The sequence below is a fragment of the Cynoglossus semilaevis genome, chromosome 9 (genome assembly GCF_000523025.1).
Source record: "Cynoglossus semilaevis isolate Cse_v1.0 chromosome 9, Cse_v1.0, whole genome shotgun sequence".
NCBI classification, from domain to species: Eukaryota; Metazoa; Chordata; class Actinopteri; order Pleuronectiformes; family Cynoglossidae; genus Cynoglossus; species Cynoglossus semilaevis.
This window is the reverse complement of record NC_024315.1, coordinates 18,253,412-18,270,871: the sequence shown is the minus strand read 5'-3', so window position 1 is coordinate 18,270,871 and position 17,460 is coordinate 18,253,412. Positions and strand designations below refer to the sequence as shown.

The window sequence follows — 17,460 nt, the reverse complement described above, 5'->3', positions numbered from 1 at the left end:
AAGTTCTCTTTCACATCTTCTTTGGAGACGTCCTCTTTTTCTCCAGTCTCTACGGAACAGATAATTTGCTAATTGTCACGATATAGGTGCTCATATGAATAATACGGCATATGATTATGAAACAGAATGAACTTAAATGTCCAATAATATTATATTTAATAATATGATTTCCATTTAAATGTCTTTAGAACGGCGACAGCGTTCCCTACTGGACGCTATATAATACTTTTTTAAAGACGTTTTACTCGAGGAGGTACTCTCATCCAAAAAAAGCTACCCCGTCCAGTTGCCCGCTATGTAACCATTTTTTAACTTTTACCAATATGATGCATCAAATGTTTTATCTAGCTTTTAAAATCAGACAAAATGACACCTGGATCTGGACATGCCTGGCCGTGAAAGATAAAGTTTTAACACTGTATCTGGCTAATCTTTAAATTTAAAATAAGTGGACATGAAAAAACACCTCCCCCTCTCTCCCTGAATTGCTATTTCAGGAGAAAAAAGAAACTGAGCAGTGGTTGGAGCAAAAAAAAAAAAAAAGAAATAAAAAAGAGGGGAGCAGAGGCATTCCCAAATATGGAGAAACTATTGCTTTTAGGAAACCAGAATCCTGAATATTCTTCACCTCACTACCCTTGGTCACCCATACACAAAAAATGTGGTGGCCTAAAGTCATGATTTACACATTCGTGCAAATATTACTGCTTTCTAGTGTGAATAGATTTATAATTCCTTTGAAATGATTTCAGCATAAACATAGTAAGAGAAACCTTAAGAAAGGAAAAATAGACAGAACACTGGAAAACAGTTCCTTAGTGTAATTATATACAAAACACTTTGAGAATTTTCATCACATCTATACAGTACAAAGTGATTGGAATGGTGTACATAAACACAACTGCAATAATTTTTGATAATACAACAGGTTGTAAAAACAAACCTATGTAAAAAAAACAAAAAAAAAAACAAAAAAGATGGTTCGTAGCCATTTAATAATAAAGTTCCAAAACCATTCTTATAAAAATAAAAAAATAGCACAGTTATCTAAGAAATTAAATGGTTTTAAAACACCCATCATGTTTGTTTGAGTCACAACACCAGTTTAACCCGAATCTAAAAAATGTTTTAAGTGTCTAAAAAGCTAAAGGTCAATATCAACCTCAGTGCCCTTTAGCTGGTGTCCATTTGAAACTGAAAGACACAAAATTAACAAAACTGTCATGAGGTGTTCACAGTAAAATGAAGTGACAGCATACTTCTAGAATTACTTTTTAAAACCTACTTTGGAATTGTATTCATCTAACTGAGCATCCAGTTCCTCTGCAGAGAGCTGAGGTCTGCTTCCATTCCCCCTTCCTCGACCCCGGTTCCCTCTACTGTTTCCACGTTGCCTCTGTTCACCTCTCTCTCGACGTTCAAACTTGGGTTGACCAAGTCTACTGCGGTCAAAACCACTACTGAAAATACAGAGATAATGCATGTGAGGACAGGTTACTTTAACAGCAAACTAACCTTATTACATATCAGTTACACAAAGAAAGAATCAGAAATTATGGAGTCAACAGGCAAGAAATTCTTCCAATGTTATTTGTTTACATATTACAATCACAAGACATCACTGTGTGACTTCCTTAAAGATACTAGTAAAAGACTAATGGCAGATGTAAATCATTAAAACAAAAAAAAAGTCAATCATCTTTTGGTTGACATTTAAAAAGTATTAATCATATATATCATCTTAAATCAGTGTAACTTTTCACAGGACTTGCCTTTGTGTTGATGGTCTACTCGAAGAACCGACTTCTGAAGTCACATGCTGGATTTCCATAGTGCGACCTAGGATGTGCAAAAGTAAATGTGAGAACTCATTGTCTCTAAAAAAGATTCCTTTTCTTAACACCTTCGTAAAATGAAAACGGAATTCTTACCATCCAGAGGAACACCGTTATACTGTTTCATGGCCTTTTGTGCATCTGCCTTATTTTCAAAATGAACATCTGCTGATCCCTTGCTGCGGCCTGATCGGTCATAGTGTACAGACGCCTTCATTAGCGGTCCAAATTCTGAAAAAAGCTCCTGAAACAAAATGAGAAACTTAGCAACACAATACACAGCTACCAAACAAGGCAATGATTAGATTGTTTATATTACCTTGAGATCTGCATCAGAGACTCCAAAATCCAGATTGGAAACAAGGAGTTTGCCACTACTTTCCACATTCCTTTCCGTTTCTGTGGTCTGTGCTCTGCGTCCGCTGTCATGCTCTTCAAACATGTCGTGTTGCCATTTGTCTGGTAATTCCCTGGGCTGTGAAGGGCAATAAAAGGGAGTGACATAGACATCAATTCTTCACAGACCAAACAATCAGAACGCGGTCGTATCTCGGCGCCAGAGCGGCAATTCTTTAAAACGTGGTGACGTCACGTGTTGTGGTTATGTTCAGGGTCTGGATAGCCCTTTACTTCTTCACGTGTCCAAGAATATATCGTAGCCAAGGCTAACATGTATCGCAGCCTAGGAAATCAAACCAGACACAATCTATGTTTTATAAATAAAGAGTCAGCTACGATAATGAAAAAAAGGGTAATAGCTAACTAAAGTTATTATTGATAACCAAAGTTAAAGTAAGGAAACGGATGTCTAGATATTCGAGATCGCCATTAAAGTTGCTCTGTAGACAATAGGTTTTACACTTCAATTAGTAAACTAATCACAGCCAGTAACAACCTTCACCTGTCGACTCATGGAAAACCCACGCACGGCAGCCATCTTGAAAAAAAATAAGTACCGCTTGGCGACGTTTAGAAAGCGTTTTGTTTCAAAGAACCGTTGGAATTTATCATTGTAAGATACACATAGCTTAACTGTTTTTGGGGGAATGATTTTAATATAAACCACATTCAACTACTTTTATTATAATCGTGAGACTTAAATTTGCCTTTGTTGCAAGAATCCAACATTGAAATATATAATATTTTAAAAAAGGCAGTTCCTCTTTCATACCCTGGTGTACGGTGTGGGTCGGCTGTTCCTTTCCCGGTTGAAGTTGTTCGGTCGACTCCTCATCGGCCTCGAAGAACCACCGGTCCGACCTGAACCGCCACCTCTTCTTCCTCCTCCTCCGGCGCCGCTGCCACCTCCTCCTTTCTTGTTCATTTTAATTATATCGTCAAGAGACATGCTCATTTTATCAGCCATAACGGTTTACAGGCACAGGTAAGCTGAAGACAAAGAACTTCTAGCGTCTCCGATTCTCCAGATGTTTGTCTCCAAACTGGCGCGGATGTTGAAAGTACCGGAACTATAAATCGGATATGACGTAACACCACTGCGTCGAAGCCTTTGTTCTTATCGGTTGAATTTGATGGAGGTTAAAAGTACACGTTCGCCTCCTATAGGACTGGCGTTGCACTAACAGACTCGTACAATGCAGTACATTTACCACTCATTCCACTTTATTCCACAAAGAAGAAAATGTATTTAGAAGGACCTAAAATTCATTAAAAATAATAATAAAAAAAAAACAATATGTGTAAAAGTTTAAATTGTCCCGCCACTGCCGCAATATTATACAAATACAGACAAACAATGTACATGTTTTTTGGGATTCAATCCTATAAATATCCAACAATGGAGCAGTTGTAGTCTGTATTCGATAAACTGCTATGTTATTTTTATTTATTTTTTTAAATGTAACAGAAGTAACAGAAATAATACGTTAGCTGTTCTCCAGCATTCACCTAGACTACCCGAGGAGGGCAGTGTTGTATCTTCCAGCATACTGTCGGAAATCCGACAGTAGAAGAAATTTTGACTGGTGTTTCAGTTACGTTTCCCATAAAACTCGAAACGATATGTTTATTATTGCACAACAACTCACAGAGTAACCTATGCTGGATGCATGCAAATGTTGCGTCGTAGGTTGGTGAATCGTAAGGAGCAGGTCCAAGGTAAGGTGACGAGATGAGAAATTATGAGTCCACTGTAGCCCTGACGTTAGCGCACATGCTAACGTGGATGTTTTATTTTCTGCTCCAGTCTGACTTAGAATGAAGGTAAAGATCCATCAGTGGAACGGTGTGGCGTCCTGGCTCTGGGTGGCTAATGATGAGAACTGTGGTATCTGCAGGATGCCCTTCAACGGTTGCTGTCCAGATTGTGAGTATTANCACTACATACTGTATAATATGACATTACGTGTGCTACAAAAGTCTTGAGTAGTATCATTAAGGCTTGCCGTTTTAAAAGTTTAGACTGTGGCAGCGACATTTTGGCAAAATATAACACATTTTGCAGTCTATTCTTTTTAATATAATGTCTGCTAGAAGTTTTTTTATGGTTTAATTTCATCTTTTCTGCTTTAAGCAGAATGTGATTTCTTCTGTGCAATATTCACCTTATTAACATGTTTGCGGCGTAGCTTTATATACTGTATTTAGCTAATTCAACCAATTTTAAATTAATCTTAATTGTATTTCCCCAAGTCACTGCTAATCACTGACTCCATCCCTTCAGATGCCTATATCAAATACATTATTAGGATTATCGTTTTTTTTATCTTGTCAAGGCAATTTTATTTAACAATAACAACTTTATTTTTTAGGCAAAGTGCCTGGAGACGACTGTCCGCTCGTGTGGGGTCAGTGTTCCCACTGTTTCCACATGCACTGCATCTTAAAGTGGCTGAACTCACAGCAGGTGCAGCAACAGTGTCCCATGTGTCGACAGGAGTGGAAGTTCAAAGAGTGACGCATAAGTGGCGCTGTTGTACTTGCAAAGACTCAAGTGTCCCTTCTGTCTCTGCTGTATATATTGTGTTCATATAAATGTGAATAATGGTTTTGTACTTGTCCTTCTGATACAATAAAAAATATCTTGAACTGGACTTTTTCATTAACTTTAAGAGGTGCCTGTGCAAAACGTCTGTGTGAAAACGTCATGTAAAGTCAGTTGAATAATTTATTTCCAAATCATTTTACACATTAGTATCCAAGCTAACTGAATGCACGACATTAGTTTGAATTTGAATTTAATAATCTTGCACAAAGCCAGAAAGTTTGAGGTGTAGGACACTAAGAACCTGTGAGGTGGAGGTTTCCATAGCAAGACAGAGCTTGGTTTCATAATTAAAATAAAACTGAGAATAAATAAGGCTTTTGTGATTAGTACTAGCAGCACTTGTTCTGTTCTTTATTCTTTTAAACATAACCAAGAAGCAGAATACTCACATCACTCATTCATGAAGTATAAAACTCTGCTTAAAAACAATAGAATTGACACAAAACAAGTCAAATTTATCAACAAACAAAGACAATAAAATCACTTGCCAGCTTTCTGGTCAACAAATGTTGAAAACAAGACAGTTTGGCTTTTCTAAACTTAGCATCACAGTGCGTGACGGAGGTGCAAATGAGCTGAAGAGCAACAACAGCGTCGGGTTTCGCAACATTCAAGCTCTCCTCCATCCAAGCCCATGCCATACCAAACCAACAACACCACCACGTCAAATGATTGATTTGCTTCGCTGCAGCATTTCAAGGATCTAAAGCTCTTTACTAGACTCATACAGTCATCAGAGGCTGAACCTCGCACCACCAAAACTTCACTCCGCATGGGAGGCAACCAGCAGGACTCAATCTCTGTCAGTCCTGCCTTCGCCTGATATCCACAGTCCCAAAGCTCCTGGACTCCGAGAGCTTAGGAAAACCCGACAGCTCAGCCATCATGAGGCCTTTTCTGTCCATTGCTGCAGAGCACTGCTATATTATAGGCATCAGACAAAAGTCTATGGCGTAAAGAGCCAATCGTGATCAGTCATTGACAGCCACGCCGAAGAGCTCCAGCAGCTCCTTGTTTTCTGGGTCGATTAGGTCACGGGGTCTCTCCCCGCATTCGTTCTCCAGCTCTGGGTCAGCACCCAGTGACAGAAGGTAGCTGCAAGATAACATAATAAAAGGTGTCAAATTTTGCTGCTTTGACAACGCCAACAGACGTTTCTGTCANNNNTACAGCGGTGTCAGTGAAGGCCTAGCGTAAAAAAGGTCAGTGAGGTGCGGGAATGCAGCAGCTTCTCTTACTTCTGTGCAGGTAACCGAGCTGAGAAGTCCATCTTTACCATGTATGTGCTGGTCAAATATATAAACATATCATGTTAGCCACCTCCAACTGGCTATTTAGTTGGTTTTTTTTAGAACCTGTACCCTGGCCACTGAAAACAGTCCACTTAGTGTCATTGTAAATTTAGTGACGCCTATGCATTAGCTTTTGCTTAGTTTCACCTCTTGTCCCTGGTGCAAGATCACTTTCATTTTTTCACTCCCTCTTAAAAATCTAATTTGAATTCATGTTCAAAACAGACATTTTTCATCTACAGTCTGACATGTTGCACTTTAAGATCACCCCTTTTAACTTCATTTATTTATAAATGCATTTTTCATAGAACGAATGTACACATCGTGCTGTACAGAAAAAAGGTTTTGCTGATGATGTACTCATTAACCACACAGTGAAAATCCATGCTTACCGTGCAATCTGTGGGAATCCGTCACTGCAGGCCATGTGCAGCGGTGTCCATCCTTCTTCATCTCTCTGGTGGATATCTGCTCCATACTGGATCAGCAGCTTCACACACTCCAGGTTGCCAGACAGGACGGCCTCATGAATGGCTGCCATACCTGAGGACGCAGGCCAAAGTTTGCTCCTAAATCTCCGAGATGAAGGTTTCACAGCTTGATGTCGTCGTGTCAATACACTCACCTGAGGTGTACATGGTGTCCAGAGTGACTCTCTTGGCCCGCATGAATAGTCCAATCCTCTCCAGCTCACCCTGTCTCACGTAGTCCTGGAAGAGAATGTCATTGGGGAAGTGGACACTGCGGATGGGCTTCAACGAAGCGGAACTCTTGCAGTTGAGTGGGACTCCGCATTTGTCTGCATAGGTCTTCATTCCCATAGTCTGGGGCACCGGGCACTGATAGTACTTCATCATGCTCTTAGTTTAAGAGTCTTACAAAAAAGGTAACCTCTTTCCTTTAAGTAGTAAATACAGATCAGATTTGCTAGAGTCTATGAGGAGTCAGAGGTAGCGCTGTTTAAAGATTAGTTAGTCTCTCTCGCTGCTCAGTGGTCTCTCCTGTATTAACAGTGGAGGTTAGTCTGGAGACCTGGTGCGTGTGCCTCCCCTTATACTCTCTGTCAGCCTATTTTAAGAAAGCTGACTCCAGTGACGAGATGTGGAAGATGAGTTGCTCCTTGCTCAGGGCATTAGCCCGTGAGACACTTCACGTCTTATGACATGACCGCCTGTAACCTGGGACAGTGTTGTCACACTGAGGATAACTGAATATAACCCACGTAGACATATTATTGAGATGGCGGAGATAAGGGGTGGGGGGTGTTGGGGTTCTCGTAAACACCCATGGTAAACAGCTGGAGTGTGTCAGTGCCAACTGGTGGGCCGGGGACTGAGGAGGGGCCACTTGGTGACAAGGGTTGAGCAAGGCGGTGGGCCGGGGACTGAGGAGGGGCCACCTGGTGACAAGGGTTGAGCAAGGCTGCAGTCGTATCATGTGCTCTATTAGTCCATGTGAGGCACAGTAGGAGTGATGATCAGTTCTAAGTGACTGAGGTCTGCATCACTGTCTCTATGACAACTGGAATACATTTTGAAATGATCTGTTTTAAAGACTGTCATCATTTCAGACAGGCTCTCAAACTAAGGTTCCAAATCTTTTTTTTTCTTCCAACAAAATGAAGCTTATGATTTGAAGTGCTAGCCATCGATCACACAGACCACCTCTAAACAGGACTACATGTTACAACATTAGATATTATTAGTATACATATATACACATGTCTTTGAATCTTTTTAAACAGCATGTGGCAGCTGCAACTTCCCAGGCTTATTTTTATTCATCTTTTAACCAGGTTGCATCTGCCAATCACCCAATTCACAGTCTTACGAGAAGAACCATCTCCTACGTCCCTACGCTTGGCTGCCCCTATGCCGGACCAGGATTGACAAACACGGCTGAATTCAATAAGGTCTAATACAGTAACAAAGTTGACGAACTGTGGACAAACGTGTTTTATTATTTTGTTTATTGGCCACCATTTCACGTTAACCACATCATTTTGGATATGATGGAATGCTTCGTTATTTCTCACCCGACTGCTGTACATCTGTCACATCCATCTCCTCGCTCTACTCCAGCTTCCTCACTATGCCAAACACACACACACACACGTCAATGAATGACCAGAAAAACAATAACTAGTCATCCAATACCTCACAAGTATTCACCCAATTCACACAACACACACAGACACGCACACAGTGGCAAGGAGGGTGTTGGGTAGAGTCCAAAGAGATGATGAGGGTACAGTATGGGTGAGACATGGGGGGGGCTGTGCAAGATTCATCCCCACCCCTCAGACACAGACAGACATTTCTCTCAGACCGACCTGACCAGTAAACTGTACCAATCTCTATCTGCTTTAGTAACCTTGATGAATCTCTGATTAGGCATAAATGCAGTGCAACCTATCAGATCTGGCTCCAGAAACCATCCCAGGTCTGAGAGTATGACCAAAGGGCCAACTCTGCCCCCAACAGGTCCAATTGGCTACAGCGGGGTACAATGGTATCATATCATATCATATTACATTGAAGTCTAAATTAAAAAAAAAAAAAAAAAACTCATTGTGAAAGCAATTAAATAAAAAGTATTTCCCCCATATAACAAGTCAGTAGCTAAGCTGAAAAGGAAGAAGGCGACCAAGAACTTTTGGGAATGAAGCAAAGGAGAAAGTGAACTGCCCCCAACTAACTAAAAAAAAGAAAGCATTACTGGTCTCAGCTACAAATGTGGGACCTGTGTGCCACACTGGAAAAACTGTAGGGGTACCGGTTTAGTGAGAAGACACTGCAAAACGTTAGACATCTACTGTTTGGGCCCCTTGCCCCCTGAGAGTTCAGTCCTTACCAAACCAACACGTAGGACTTGAGTGCTCTGGAGGTTAAAAAAAAACAACCATCTACACATAAATGAAGCTACTACACAAATCATACCCTCACTAAACAAAGGTAGGATGACACAAGGGGAGGGGAGAACATTTTTTACAGGGAAAACACATTTACAAAACAAGATCCTAATGACTTTTTTTTTTCTCCATTATTTAAGGCGCTGCTGTAGAGACGGGCATTGAAGGTGTGTTTTATCTCAGAATTCCCAGAATCTGGCGGAAAGCTGCAAGGTTGAAAAGGAAAAAGCCCTGTCACACCACAGGTGGACTGACTGACCAAACCAGAGAGATGGATAACAGGCAATTTTTTTTAAAACGCACTGACTGAGAGGCTGTTAAAGGGGGAGTATTAATGTTCACAGGACAGGAAAGGTCCACAAGAAGGTGAAAGTAGTGATGGTGACTTGTTTGAAGGGTTGGGGCGGGACTTGTCTCCTCTCTCGCTCTCTTTTTCCACTGCTAGCTCCTACAACTCATCATGTCTATCATCATCAAAGTCATCATCCTGTCCGTCCTCTAGATCGTCCAGATCCTAAAGTGAAGAGGAGACAGAATTTAAACCTGTAAACCACATGTTCGAATATTTGCACAGTTTCACATATTGTTAAAAAAAAAAAATCTGCCAAAACAGGATTACAGGTCATCACACTTCATAGACCATTGTTTCCCAAAGACTGGGTCGCGCCCCTAAGGTGGGTCCCAAGATTTGTTTTGTGGGTCGTCTCACATCATGTTTCCCAGGAGTTTACAAATAACGTCTATTGACTTGGGTCGCAAGGGTTCGTGATTTTTAAAATAAGGGTCCCCAGAAAAACAATTTTGGAAACGCTGTCATAGACTGTTAAGAAATGGACACAGTCAGCTAGTTGCAAACTATGGACATTATGATAAACCATGAAATATTTTGTGGGTTTGTTCTGCCTGATGTAGTTAGGCTGCATCTTATGCTCTCAATTTAGATCTTCTTCAATACATGTCACCTTAAAAGAATTGTGATATAACTTAGAGAAAAGGAAAACGATGAGAAGCAAATTCCCCAACATTAAGAGCCTGGCAACAAACACCGTCTGTTTGGCCTAGTGACATCATGTCTCGTCCGTAGATGGATGGGCGAGATGTGACACAGGAGGACACTAATGGGGACTTCAGCCTCACACGTGCCACATTCAGTTGGAGGGCTGAGTGTCCCTATGAAGCCCAGTAAATAGCCAGAACAGCTGAGGGAGGCATTAGCAGACAAAAGTGGGCTCTGCTCTGTTTAGACTTCTGGGAAGGAGGTGTGGAGGCACGGGAAGTGTGGAGTGGGAAGGTGCTCTTAAGGACTGTTCCCACTAAAGTGCAGTTGTAGCAACAGTAGTGTAGGCCACAGGAAAATGCATCGTTTGGCTTGATATCCAGTACTGAAAAATGCTTTTTGGTGACTTCAAGTCAACCATCATTTCTGCACATCACTCTCTGACAAACAAAAAGCCAAGTAGGTCAGTTCTAGTGTTACAACCAAACACCCTCACAGGACCTTGTCTCATAAAACTATTCTAGGCAGCTTTGGATGATGCCAAATATGTCTTCAGTCTGCACTAGAGTTTCAAAGAGAAATGTGCACAGTCTCCGAAGCAGAACTAAGTCAGGTTTTACTATCACACCGTAAATCATTAAAATAACAGAGACAAGCGCACACTTCCACTGATAACTTCAGTTATCAATGTAAAGATTATTTGGTTTATTTTCTTAGTTTTTTTTTTTAAATGTTCAAATCAGAATGTGTGCTAAAAAATAAATTATTTCTTCTTTCTTTTCACTTTGGTATAAGATGTTTTTCTGCCAAAGAAAATGAACGAATAATACACTGTTCTGATCAGCTTGCGACATTGATAAGACATTGCTGAGAACAACTCTACAACTCAGTAGTATCCTATACATTTGCCAATAAATGATGCGATGTGTATCAGTGAAAATGATCTCACCTCTGCATCAGTATCATCATCGTCTTCATCTCCTGCGGGGGCACCGCCTTCCTTGCCACCACTCTCTAAGAACTTGGTGAAGCTGTCCAGCACTCTCTCTCCATTGAAATCAATTACCTGTAGATCAAATAGGTGTACACAACAGGCGTTTAACAGACCGGCAGATATGGTACCAGACATTTTACAATACGTACACATGGCGAGATGTGTCACACAAGAAATCCACATGGTTATTTATAAATGATGCATGGCGTTAAATGTATTTTAATGTATCCTGTCCAATAATGATTGGACTTTTACACGGATTTGCAAAAACATTTTCATTGAACATTTTCATTGAAATTTGATAGTTACATGTGACTCAGCGTGGTGGTAGAAAGAAACCACAGACTGTTGCAACAACACAGTGACAGGTTTCCAATGAAGTCAACAGTAAACCACAGATTGCAATCTACCCTTTGTAACCAGTATTTGAACTTTCCTCTTTGGCATGCCTCATTCAAGCTGTCTCATTGTCTGATCTATAGATTAGATGATGATGACTTCACTGAGGTTAAAACAGTTCTTAAACTGAACGTCGACACAAGACTGTCAGGTCAGGGAACACAGCTGCACAGAGGCAGATAAACGGCAACGCTGGTAAACTCGAAGGAACTAATGACATTCTCTGAGAGTAACTTGTGGTTGTGATCTGTGTGTCAACACACCGTTCATTGTTTTATGGTACACCAAGACAGTGCTCTCACCTTGCGTTCATTTCCTGCAGGGAAGAACTTGAGTGTGGGGAAGCTGTGGACTTTTACTTCCTCGATTTCATTGACTGTGGAGTCCATCTTTGCCACGATGATGTCAGGATGGTCCTTGTACTTCTCTCCCAGCTGCTCCCAGGTTGGAGCCAGCTGCTTGCAGTGTCCACACCATGGTGCATCTGAACATCACAAATAAAAGGGAGATTGTTGTTAAACCTTTGATTAAAAAGTGTATTTCACCCAGTAATCTTCGTAATCTTTTTAGTGTACTTCAGCAGGCTATTTATGTAGCCGTCTTTACATGCTTGTAAGTAGCCTTTATCCATGTGTGATGTATAGCTGGACACAGGCCAACACACTGAAAATGGCACGTGCAACTTTAGGTTGAAGGCTTTGGAAGCCCCGCCCCACCAATTCCTAACTGACTAAATTTAGATACATTTTCTACATCTGTTACTGTAACTCATTTATTTACTGAACTTTAGGCTAAGAATTCTTTATTGAAACCTTAGCTTCAACACTTTGGAATATAAAAAGAACTAAGGCACCAACAAAGAAAGGAAAAAAAGAGACTTGAACTTTGACGCCACAGCTGTTTTAAAAGACGAGCCCTTAACCTATAAAAGGGACCCTGCAGCAGTTTAAACACAAACTTTAACAGTACAGAGTAACTGGAAAGAGCAAAACAGCACTTACAGAACTCCACAAAGACGTTCTTGGTAGGATCGAAGGCAACCTCCTCGAAGTTCTTGCCCACCAACACTTTGACAGGGCCTTTTTCCCAGTCTTCAGGAATGTCCTGGCTCATGAGATGGGGCTGTAAAAGGAAAAACACAAACAATTGCATCACCAGTAGTAAGAACTTGTCTGTTCTAATTTGGTTTTTCGAACTATACCATCGTCATTTGCAAGTCTCTCTCTAGCTTTTCATCTCACCTCACCCTTTCACTTAACGCCTCATAACCCCTTACCTTGAGCTTGCCCTCAGTAAACAGTGTGCAGAAATTAGTGATGGCCTCTGCTGTGATGGAGTCGCTCTCTGGCTTGTACTTGGTCATTTCGTCCTCCAGGGTGATGAGACGGATGGCTGGGCACTCTTCCTTCTTCAGGCCGAAGAACTCCAAGATGCGCTGGTTGTCGTCAATGTCGCTGTCGATGAAAATGAACAGGATCTGGGGGTGGAGAGCAGGGAGACGTCAAAAACACTCTTTGGTTTTTGTTTGTGGAATGTACAAATGTGTCTTTCTACGACAGTACACATACTTTGCCTCTGAATCCCTCTGCAGCTTTCTTAAACTGATCAATTTTGTCCTGGAAGTCAGAGGAACCTTTGGGCAGGAACATGAGGATGTGGGACTTGATGTCTCCGCCAAAGATTTTAGGGGCAGTCTGTAGAAGAGAAAAAAAAAATGGATTAGACTATCGGGTGCCACACATGGGAAAATTGATGGGCAACTTAACTCTGGTTATTACCTGATCGGTGAACTCGATGACCAGAGGTAGCTGATTGCTTTTGACAAATGCCATGAGATTCTCTTTGGTCACTTCTCCATCAAAGGTATTGCGGCCCTCATCAAACTGTTAAAGACAAAAAAAAAAACAAAAAAAACAAACATGTCAACACTAAGTTTCCTGTATTATCTGTTCATCTGGTCTGCCCGACAACAATCCCACCCATTAGAGAAATCCTTTGGCAAATCCCAGCAACTGCACTTGAGTGTAAAAAATAGTAACATTACAGCTGTGCCCAGCAGCCATTACTGGCAGGAAATAGGAGAAGGTCTTTTTTTTTCAGTCACCCTCTGCCAGCCTTATGGGTGATGACTGAGATGTTAAACCTCAAGCTCTTAACTCCTGCTGCAATAAACAAGTAAAAGACTCCAACTGTTGATTAAGACCAAGTGCCTGTTGTGGTACACGTTGCTGAACTGTAAACAATGAGGCCACATGTCAACAGTCTGTGGGTTAAAGTTACCAGGAAACTCATGTTACAAAGAAGGACCAGAGACAGGACAATCGCAGAGTGCAGAGAGGACAGCTTTATGTGCTTGACTAAAACATCATTCAGTACCTCAAGGACCAAATTTGTAACACAAGCACATTTATTTACTATCATTCAGCTTTGATCAAAGTTACTATCTCTGGTTGGTTAGGTTACTTGATTTAACACCATTGCAATATAAAAAGCTACTTAATGCTCAAAATGACAGTAAACAGGACTCCAAATAACATGAAGCAGCTTGTTTTGTGCTTTGCCTGTTTGCACTGGATGTTATTGATTTCTGATTTATAAAATGTTCTACTCGAATTAAACTGTTCACAAAGTCGGAATTTCATTTTAAAACTGGTCAGTGACAGCCTGTTTCTACTGTGTTGCCTCATTTTTTGGGGGTTATTATTAGGTAATGTCATTGTCCCATGTCATGTTAGTGGGTCATTTTGTATTATCTGTATTATAGAGTTAAACAAAGTGTGAATCCTCTGTTTGCTAATTTAAAGCTCCTCAACTTCATTTTAATGAAGTGGTGTCAGGTGCCAAGAAACAGACACACGACTCAAACGATGTCTGACAGAGGACATGTGAGGTTGATGGCAATGGCTTTACCAAAGTTTGGATGTAAAAAAACAAGTGTTTCAGCTGTACATGATTATATGCATTATATGTTGGAAAATTATTCAAACATTTTTAGGTTATTTTATCACCAGCATACATGTTGGGACGGTAGGTATCAAATCATTGAACTGTAGTGCACCTTGTTCAGAGGTGTAAATGTTCAAACAGGCTCACATGAACATCAAGAGGAAAGAATAAAAACTGAAAAATCAGATGTTGCAGTCACCTTCTTGAAGAGGATAATGCTATCCTTAGAAACCTCAAATTTGGAGTAAACATCATCATCGGAGGTCATGGCGAATGGAATGTCGTCAAAGGCCTCAGCTGCCTTTTTGTAGGTTTCTGCATCTTTAGAATCAGTATCCTGGAGATGCGAAAAATAAATAATAAATAATTTTTTTAGTTAATTAAGTCTTTTACATTTACATGAATGCTACCAGCTATATTTTGAATTAAATGATTGTCTGTCACAATATTTTAACCAAACGTACCTTAAAGAAACCAATGACTGACACTTCATTGTCAGCAATCAGAGACTCAGTCTCAGTGACCCCAGCCAAGGTGGCGACGGCGGGGCCTGTGCGCTTCTTCAGCCAGGTGACAATATCTTCAGCCTGTCTGCCAGCTGCAACACAATATGCAAAGATGTTAAAAGTCCTGTCAAGAGTTAAAATAAAGCAACATTTGACACTTGTTTTCATGTTTAACACCTTTTTATTATACTTTTATTCACAAGAAAAAAACAACACATTTTTAAATGCTGAGGAACATGCAACTGTATTTACAAAACATTTTCACTGCATTTTTAACCCCCTGAAATGAAGTAGTGTGGGGAAAATATTGAAATGTATTAAGGGCTGTGTTCAATGTACTAACAAACATTAATAAGTTAATGTTCAAATACATTTTCAAAAAGTAGCTAATGTATCAATTTATTTCTGTTGACTCATTTCCTAGTGGGTATTTTATACTATTAGTTTATGAGAATCTTTTACTTTCATGAATACTATTTTAAATATTTTTTTGGGAATCTTTGGACACATCACCCACTTCGCAATCCTCAAATCAATTACCTACTATCAGACTGATGCAACACATGGGCAATCGTTCCAAGAAACACATGCTGATGAAGTGAGACGGCAGAGTCTTGCTGTGGTGTGTGAGAGACGAGAGAAGAGTGTATTTATTTCCCCAAAAACCACTTCCATCTGCCCTCCCTTTCTAAACTCAGCCTGGCCCAGGCCAGCAGTGGAGAGGAGACGTGAAGAACTGCACATCTCTCCAGACCAGAGTAAGCATGAGAGGAACGTGCAGACGAGGCCACACCCACATTGGAGTCACAGCAACGCTGATTGGCTGAGGCACTGTTTCAGCAGATCATATTGCAATAAAGGGAGCACAAGGATCTGGTGACTGTTTTAATTCTTAGAGAATTGAATGAACCTCTGCAGCAATTGTACTAGAATAAACCATTAACAATTATATTAAAAAAAATTAAATGTTTCTATAGTTTTATTTGTTTTATTCCATGCTTTTGTTTTGTTTAAAATCTGAAGTGTTAAACTAAAGCAACATTAAGTAGATTGCTGATAATATCAGGACCGTACTGAAAAAAATACTTATGTTCTCACCAGAGTACTCCTTGGGTGACTCTTTTTTTCCATCCTTGAAGAACTTGATGGTGGGGTATCCCCGGACATTGAATTCCTGTGCCAATTCAGTCTCCTCTGTGGCGTCCACTTTACCCAGGCGAATCTTTGACCCCTCAGCTTTCAGAATGCCAGCAGCTTTGGCATACTCTGGAGCCAGGGCCTTGCAGTGGCCACACCATGGTGCATCTTTCAAAATAAGACATTAGTTTAGTCACTGAATATCAAATGTTGGTATTTGTCGATAAACTTGGACAGTTTATCGTGGTTAAAATTTTTTTTTAAAAAAAAAGACTGAAGAAAAAAAAAAAAAAAAAGACTGAAGAAAAAAAAAAGCAAAAAGCAAAGCAAAATTTGGTCTGGAGGTGCTTTACAGAACCCAGATATTAATTATAGACAGTGATATTTTATGTCCTTGAAAATATTTAGTAATTTAATTAGAGTAAGAACTGGTTAAAGCTGGTAATATCTCACAAAAAACTGCACAAGCATTTATTACTGAAACTGTAATTTTCATCATTTGTCATAACATTAAAAAAGAATGCATTAAAAAAAATAAAATACATTAAAAAATAATACATTAAAAAAATAGAAAAAAAAAAGCATTAAAAAATAATACATTAAAAAAATAAAATTAAAAAAATAGTCTGTTTTCACAGTTTTATTGATTTCGTGGTAAAACCAATGTTTACTCAAGTGTGCTTTCATCGCACTGACAATATGCTCATCTACATACAAAACGACACGTGGATTAAAAATGCCCAATATTGCATCAGTCCCAAAGGCAGAAGCTCAAATCGAAAAACTTCCTTGTTTCTGCCGCAGTCAGGACACATCAACTCTCGTGAATGTACACGTCAACCTAGCTCCACATCCACAGAGAGATCCCGCCCAGCTGTGGAGTACGTGAGGGCAAACAAAGCCTTCACTCCTCCACATTTGAAGCACACTAGTCTTGTAGTCACGGTATAGAATCTTAGATATTGGTGACAGACTTCCAAAATCTCGCACAAGCCTGCAGGCCAGAAAATGTTTACCAAAAAAAGTTTGTACTCGTTAAACATGAAATAAGACAGTACTTCCAGACCACAGTCACTCAGGTGAAAGTGAAATTGTTGTGTGAAAGGTTGTACTAACCTTTGCTGCCGGCTGTCAAAACTTGCCAGAGCTTATTTTTTAGCTCAGACGGTTTACGTTTACGCTATTAAGTGTTGCTTTTATAATTGAATAACTGACCACTTTTATAAACCTGTGGCAACAAGCTACTATCCAAACTCTGCACAATGACAAATGATTGAGTCCTGTATCATCTTTCCCCTAGCATATTCATTTGTCTTATTGATTTTTTCCCCTGCTTTTTTCCATTTTATACTTTTATAGGTAATTTATCTCACTTCTATTGCATAAAATGAACGGTTTTTTCCCCTGCAAGTTAATAAGACGGTTAGCAACCTGTT

At 40.1% G+C, this 17,460-nt stretch overlaps 4 protein-coding genes across 6 annotated transcripts in view; 1 reads left to right on the top strand and 3 right to left on the bottom strand.

The window, feature by feature from the left end:
- Positions 1-806: 806 nt before the first annotated feature.
- LOC103384291 (THO complex subunit 4-A) lies at positions 807-3,324 on the bottom strand. Of its 2 annotated transcripts, none has more exons than XM_017035186.2 (6): positions 3,007-3,324; positions 2,155-2,310; positions 1,932-2,079; positions 1,773-1,839; positions 1,286-1,457; positions 807-1,194 (listed from the first exon to the last, which is right to left on the bottom strand). In XM_017035186.2, the coding sequence occupies exons 1-6, from the start codon at positions 3,199-3,201 to the stop codon at positions 1,174-1,176; spliced, it is 759 nt and encodes a 252-aa protein (XP_016890675.1). In that variant the 5' UTR covers positions 3,202-3,324; the 3' UTR covers positions 807-1,173. The 2 variants fall into 2 exon arrangements, with proteins under 2 accessions (XP_016890675.1, XP_008315981.1); XM_008317759.3 differs by having other exon boundaries at positions 809-1,194; positions 1,286-1,460; positions 3,007-3,323.
- A 446-nt stretch (positions 3,325-3,770) lies between these two features.
- Positions 3,771-4,888, top strand: anapc11 (APC11 anaphase promoting complex subunit 11 homolog (yeast)). The gene is made up of 3 exons (XM_008317757.3): positions 3,771-3,953; positions 4,042-4,161; positions 4,607-4,888. Exons 2-3 carry the CDS (start codon positions 4,053-4,055, stop codon positions 4,750-4,752), a joined length of 255 nt encoding a protein of 84 aa, XP_008315979.1. The 5' UTR covers positions 3,771-3,953; positions 4,042-4,052; the 3' UTR covers positions 4,753-4,888.
- Positions 4,789-7,499, bottom strand: ppp1r27b (protein phosphatase 1, regulatory subunit 27b). Of its 2 annotated transcripts, XM_008317755.3 has the most exons (4): positions 6,760-7,499; positions 6,527-6,677; positions 6,081-6,128; positions 4,789-5,937 (listed from the first exon to the last, which is right to left on the bottom strand). In XM_008317755.3, the coding sequence occupies exons 1-4, from the start codon at positions 6,989-6,991 to the stop codon at positions 5,814-5,816; spliced, it is 555 nt and encodes a 184-aa protein (XP_008315977.1). In that variant the 5' UTR covers positions 6,992-7,499; the 3' UTR covers positions 4,789-5,813. The 2 variants fall into 2 exon arrangements, with proteins under 2 accessions (XP_008315977.1, XP_008315978.1); XM_008317756.3 differs by lacking the exon at positions 6,081-6,128.
- A 577-nt stretch (positions 7,500-8,076) lies between these two features.
- Positions 8,077-17,460, bottom strand: part of p4hb (prolyl 4-hydroxylase, beta polypeptide) — a 10,182-nt gene continuing 798 nt past the window's right edge. Inside the window, exons 2-11 of the mRNA XM_008317754.3 lie at positions 15,986-16,192; positions 14,846-14,979; positions 14,581-14,718; positions 13,214-13,318; positions 13,004-13,129; positions 12,712-12,912; positions 12,437-12,557; positions 11,738-11,919; positions 10,992-11,108; positions 8,077-9,559 (exon numbers count right to left, since the gene is read on the bottom strand). Of these exons, the coding sequence (XP_008315976.1) occupies positions 9,494-9,559; positions 10,992-11,108; positions 11,738-11,919; positions 12,437-12,557; positions 12,712-12,912; positions 13,004-13,129; positions 13,214-13,318; positions 14,581-14,718; positions 14,846-14,979; positions 15,986-16,192 (1,397 nt within the window). The 3' untranslated portion in view covers positions 8,077-9,493. The remainder of the gene's footprint in view (positions 9,560-10,991; positions 11,109-11,737; positions 11,920-12,436; positions 12,558-12,711; positions 12,913-13,003; positions 13,130-13,213; positions 13,319-14,580; positions 14,719-14,845; positions 14,980-15,985; positions 16,193-17,460) is intronic.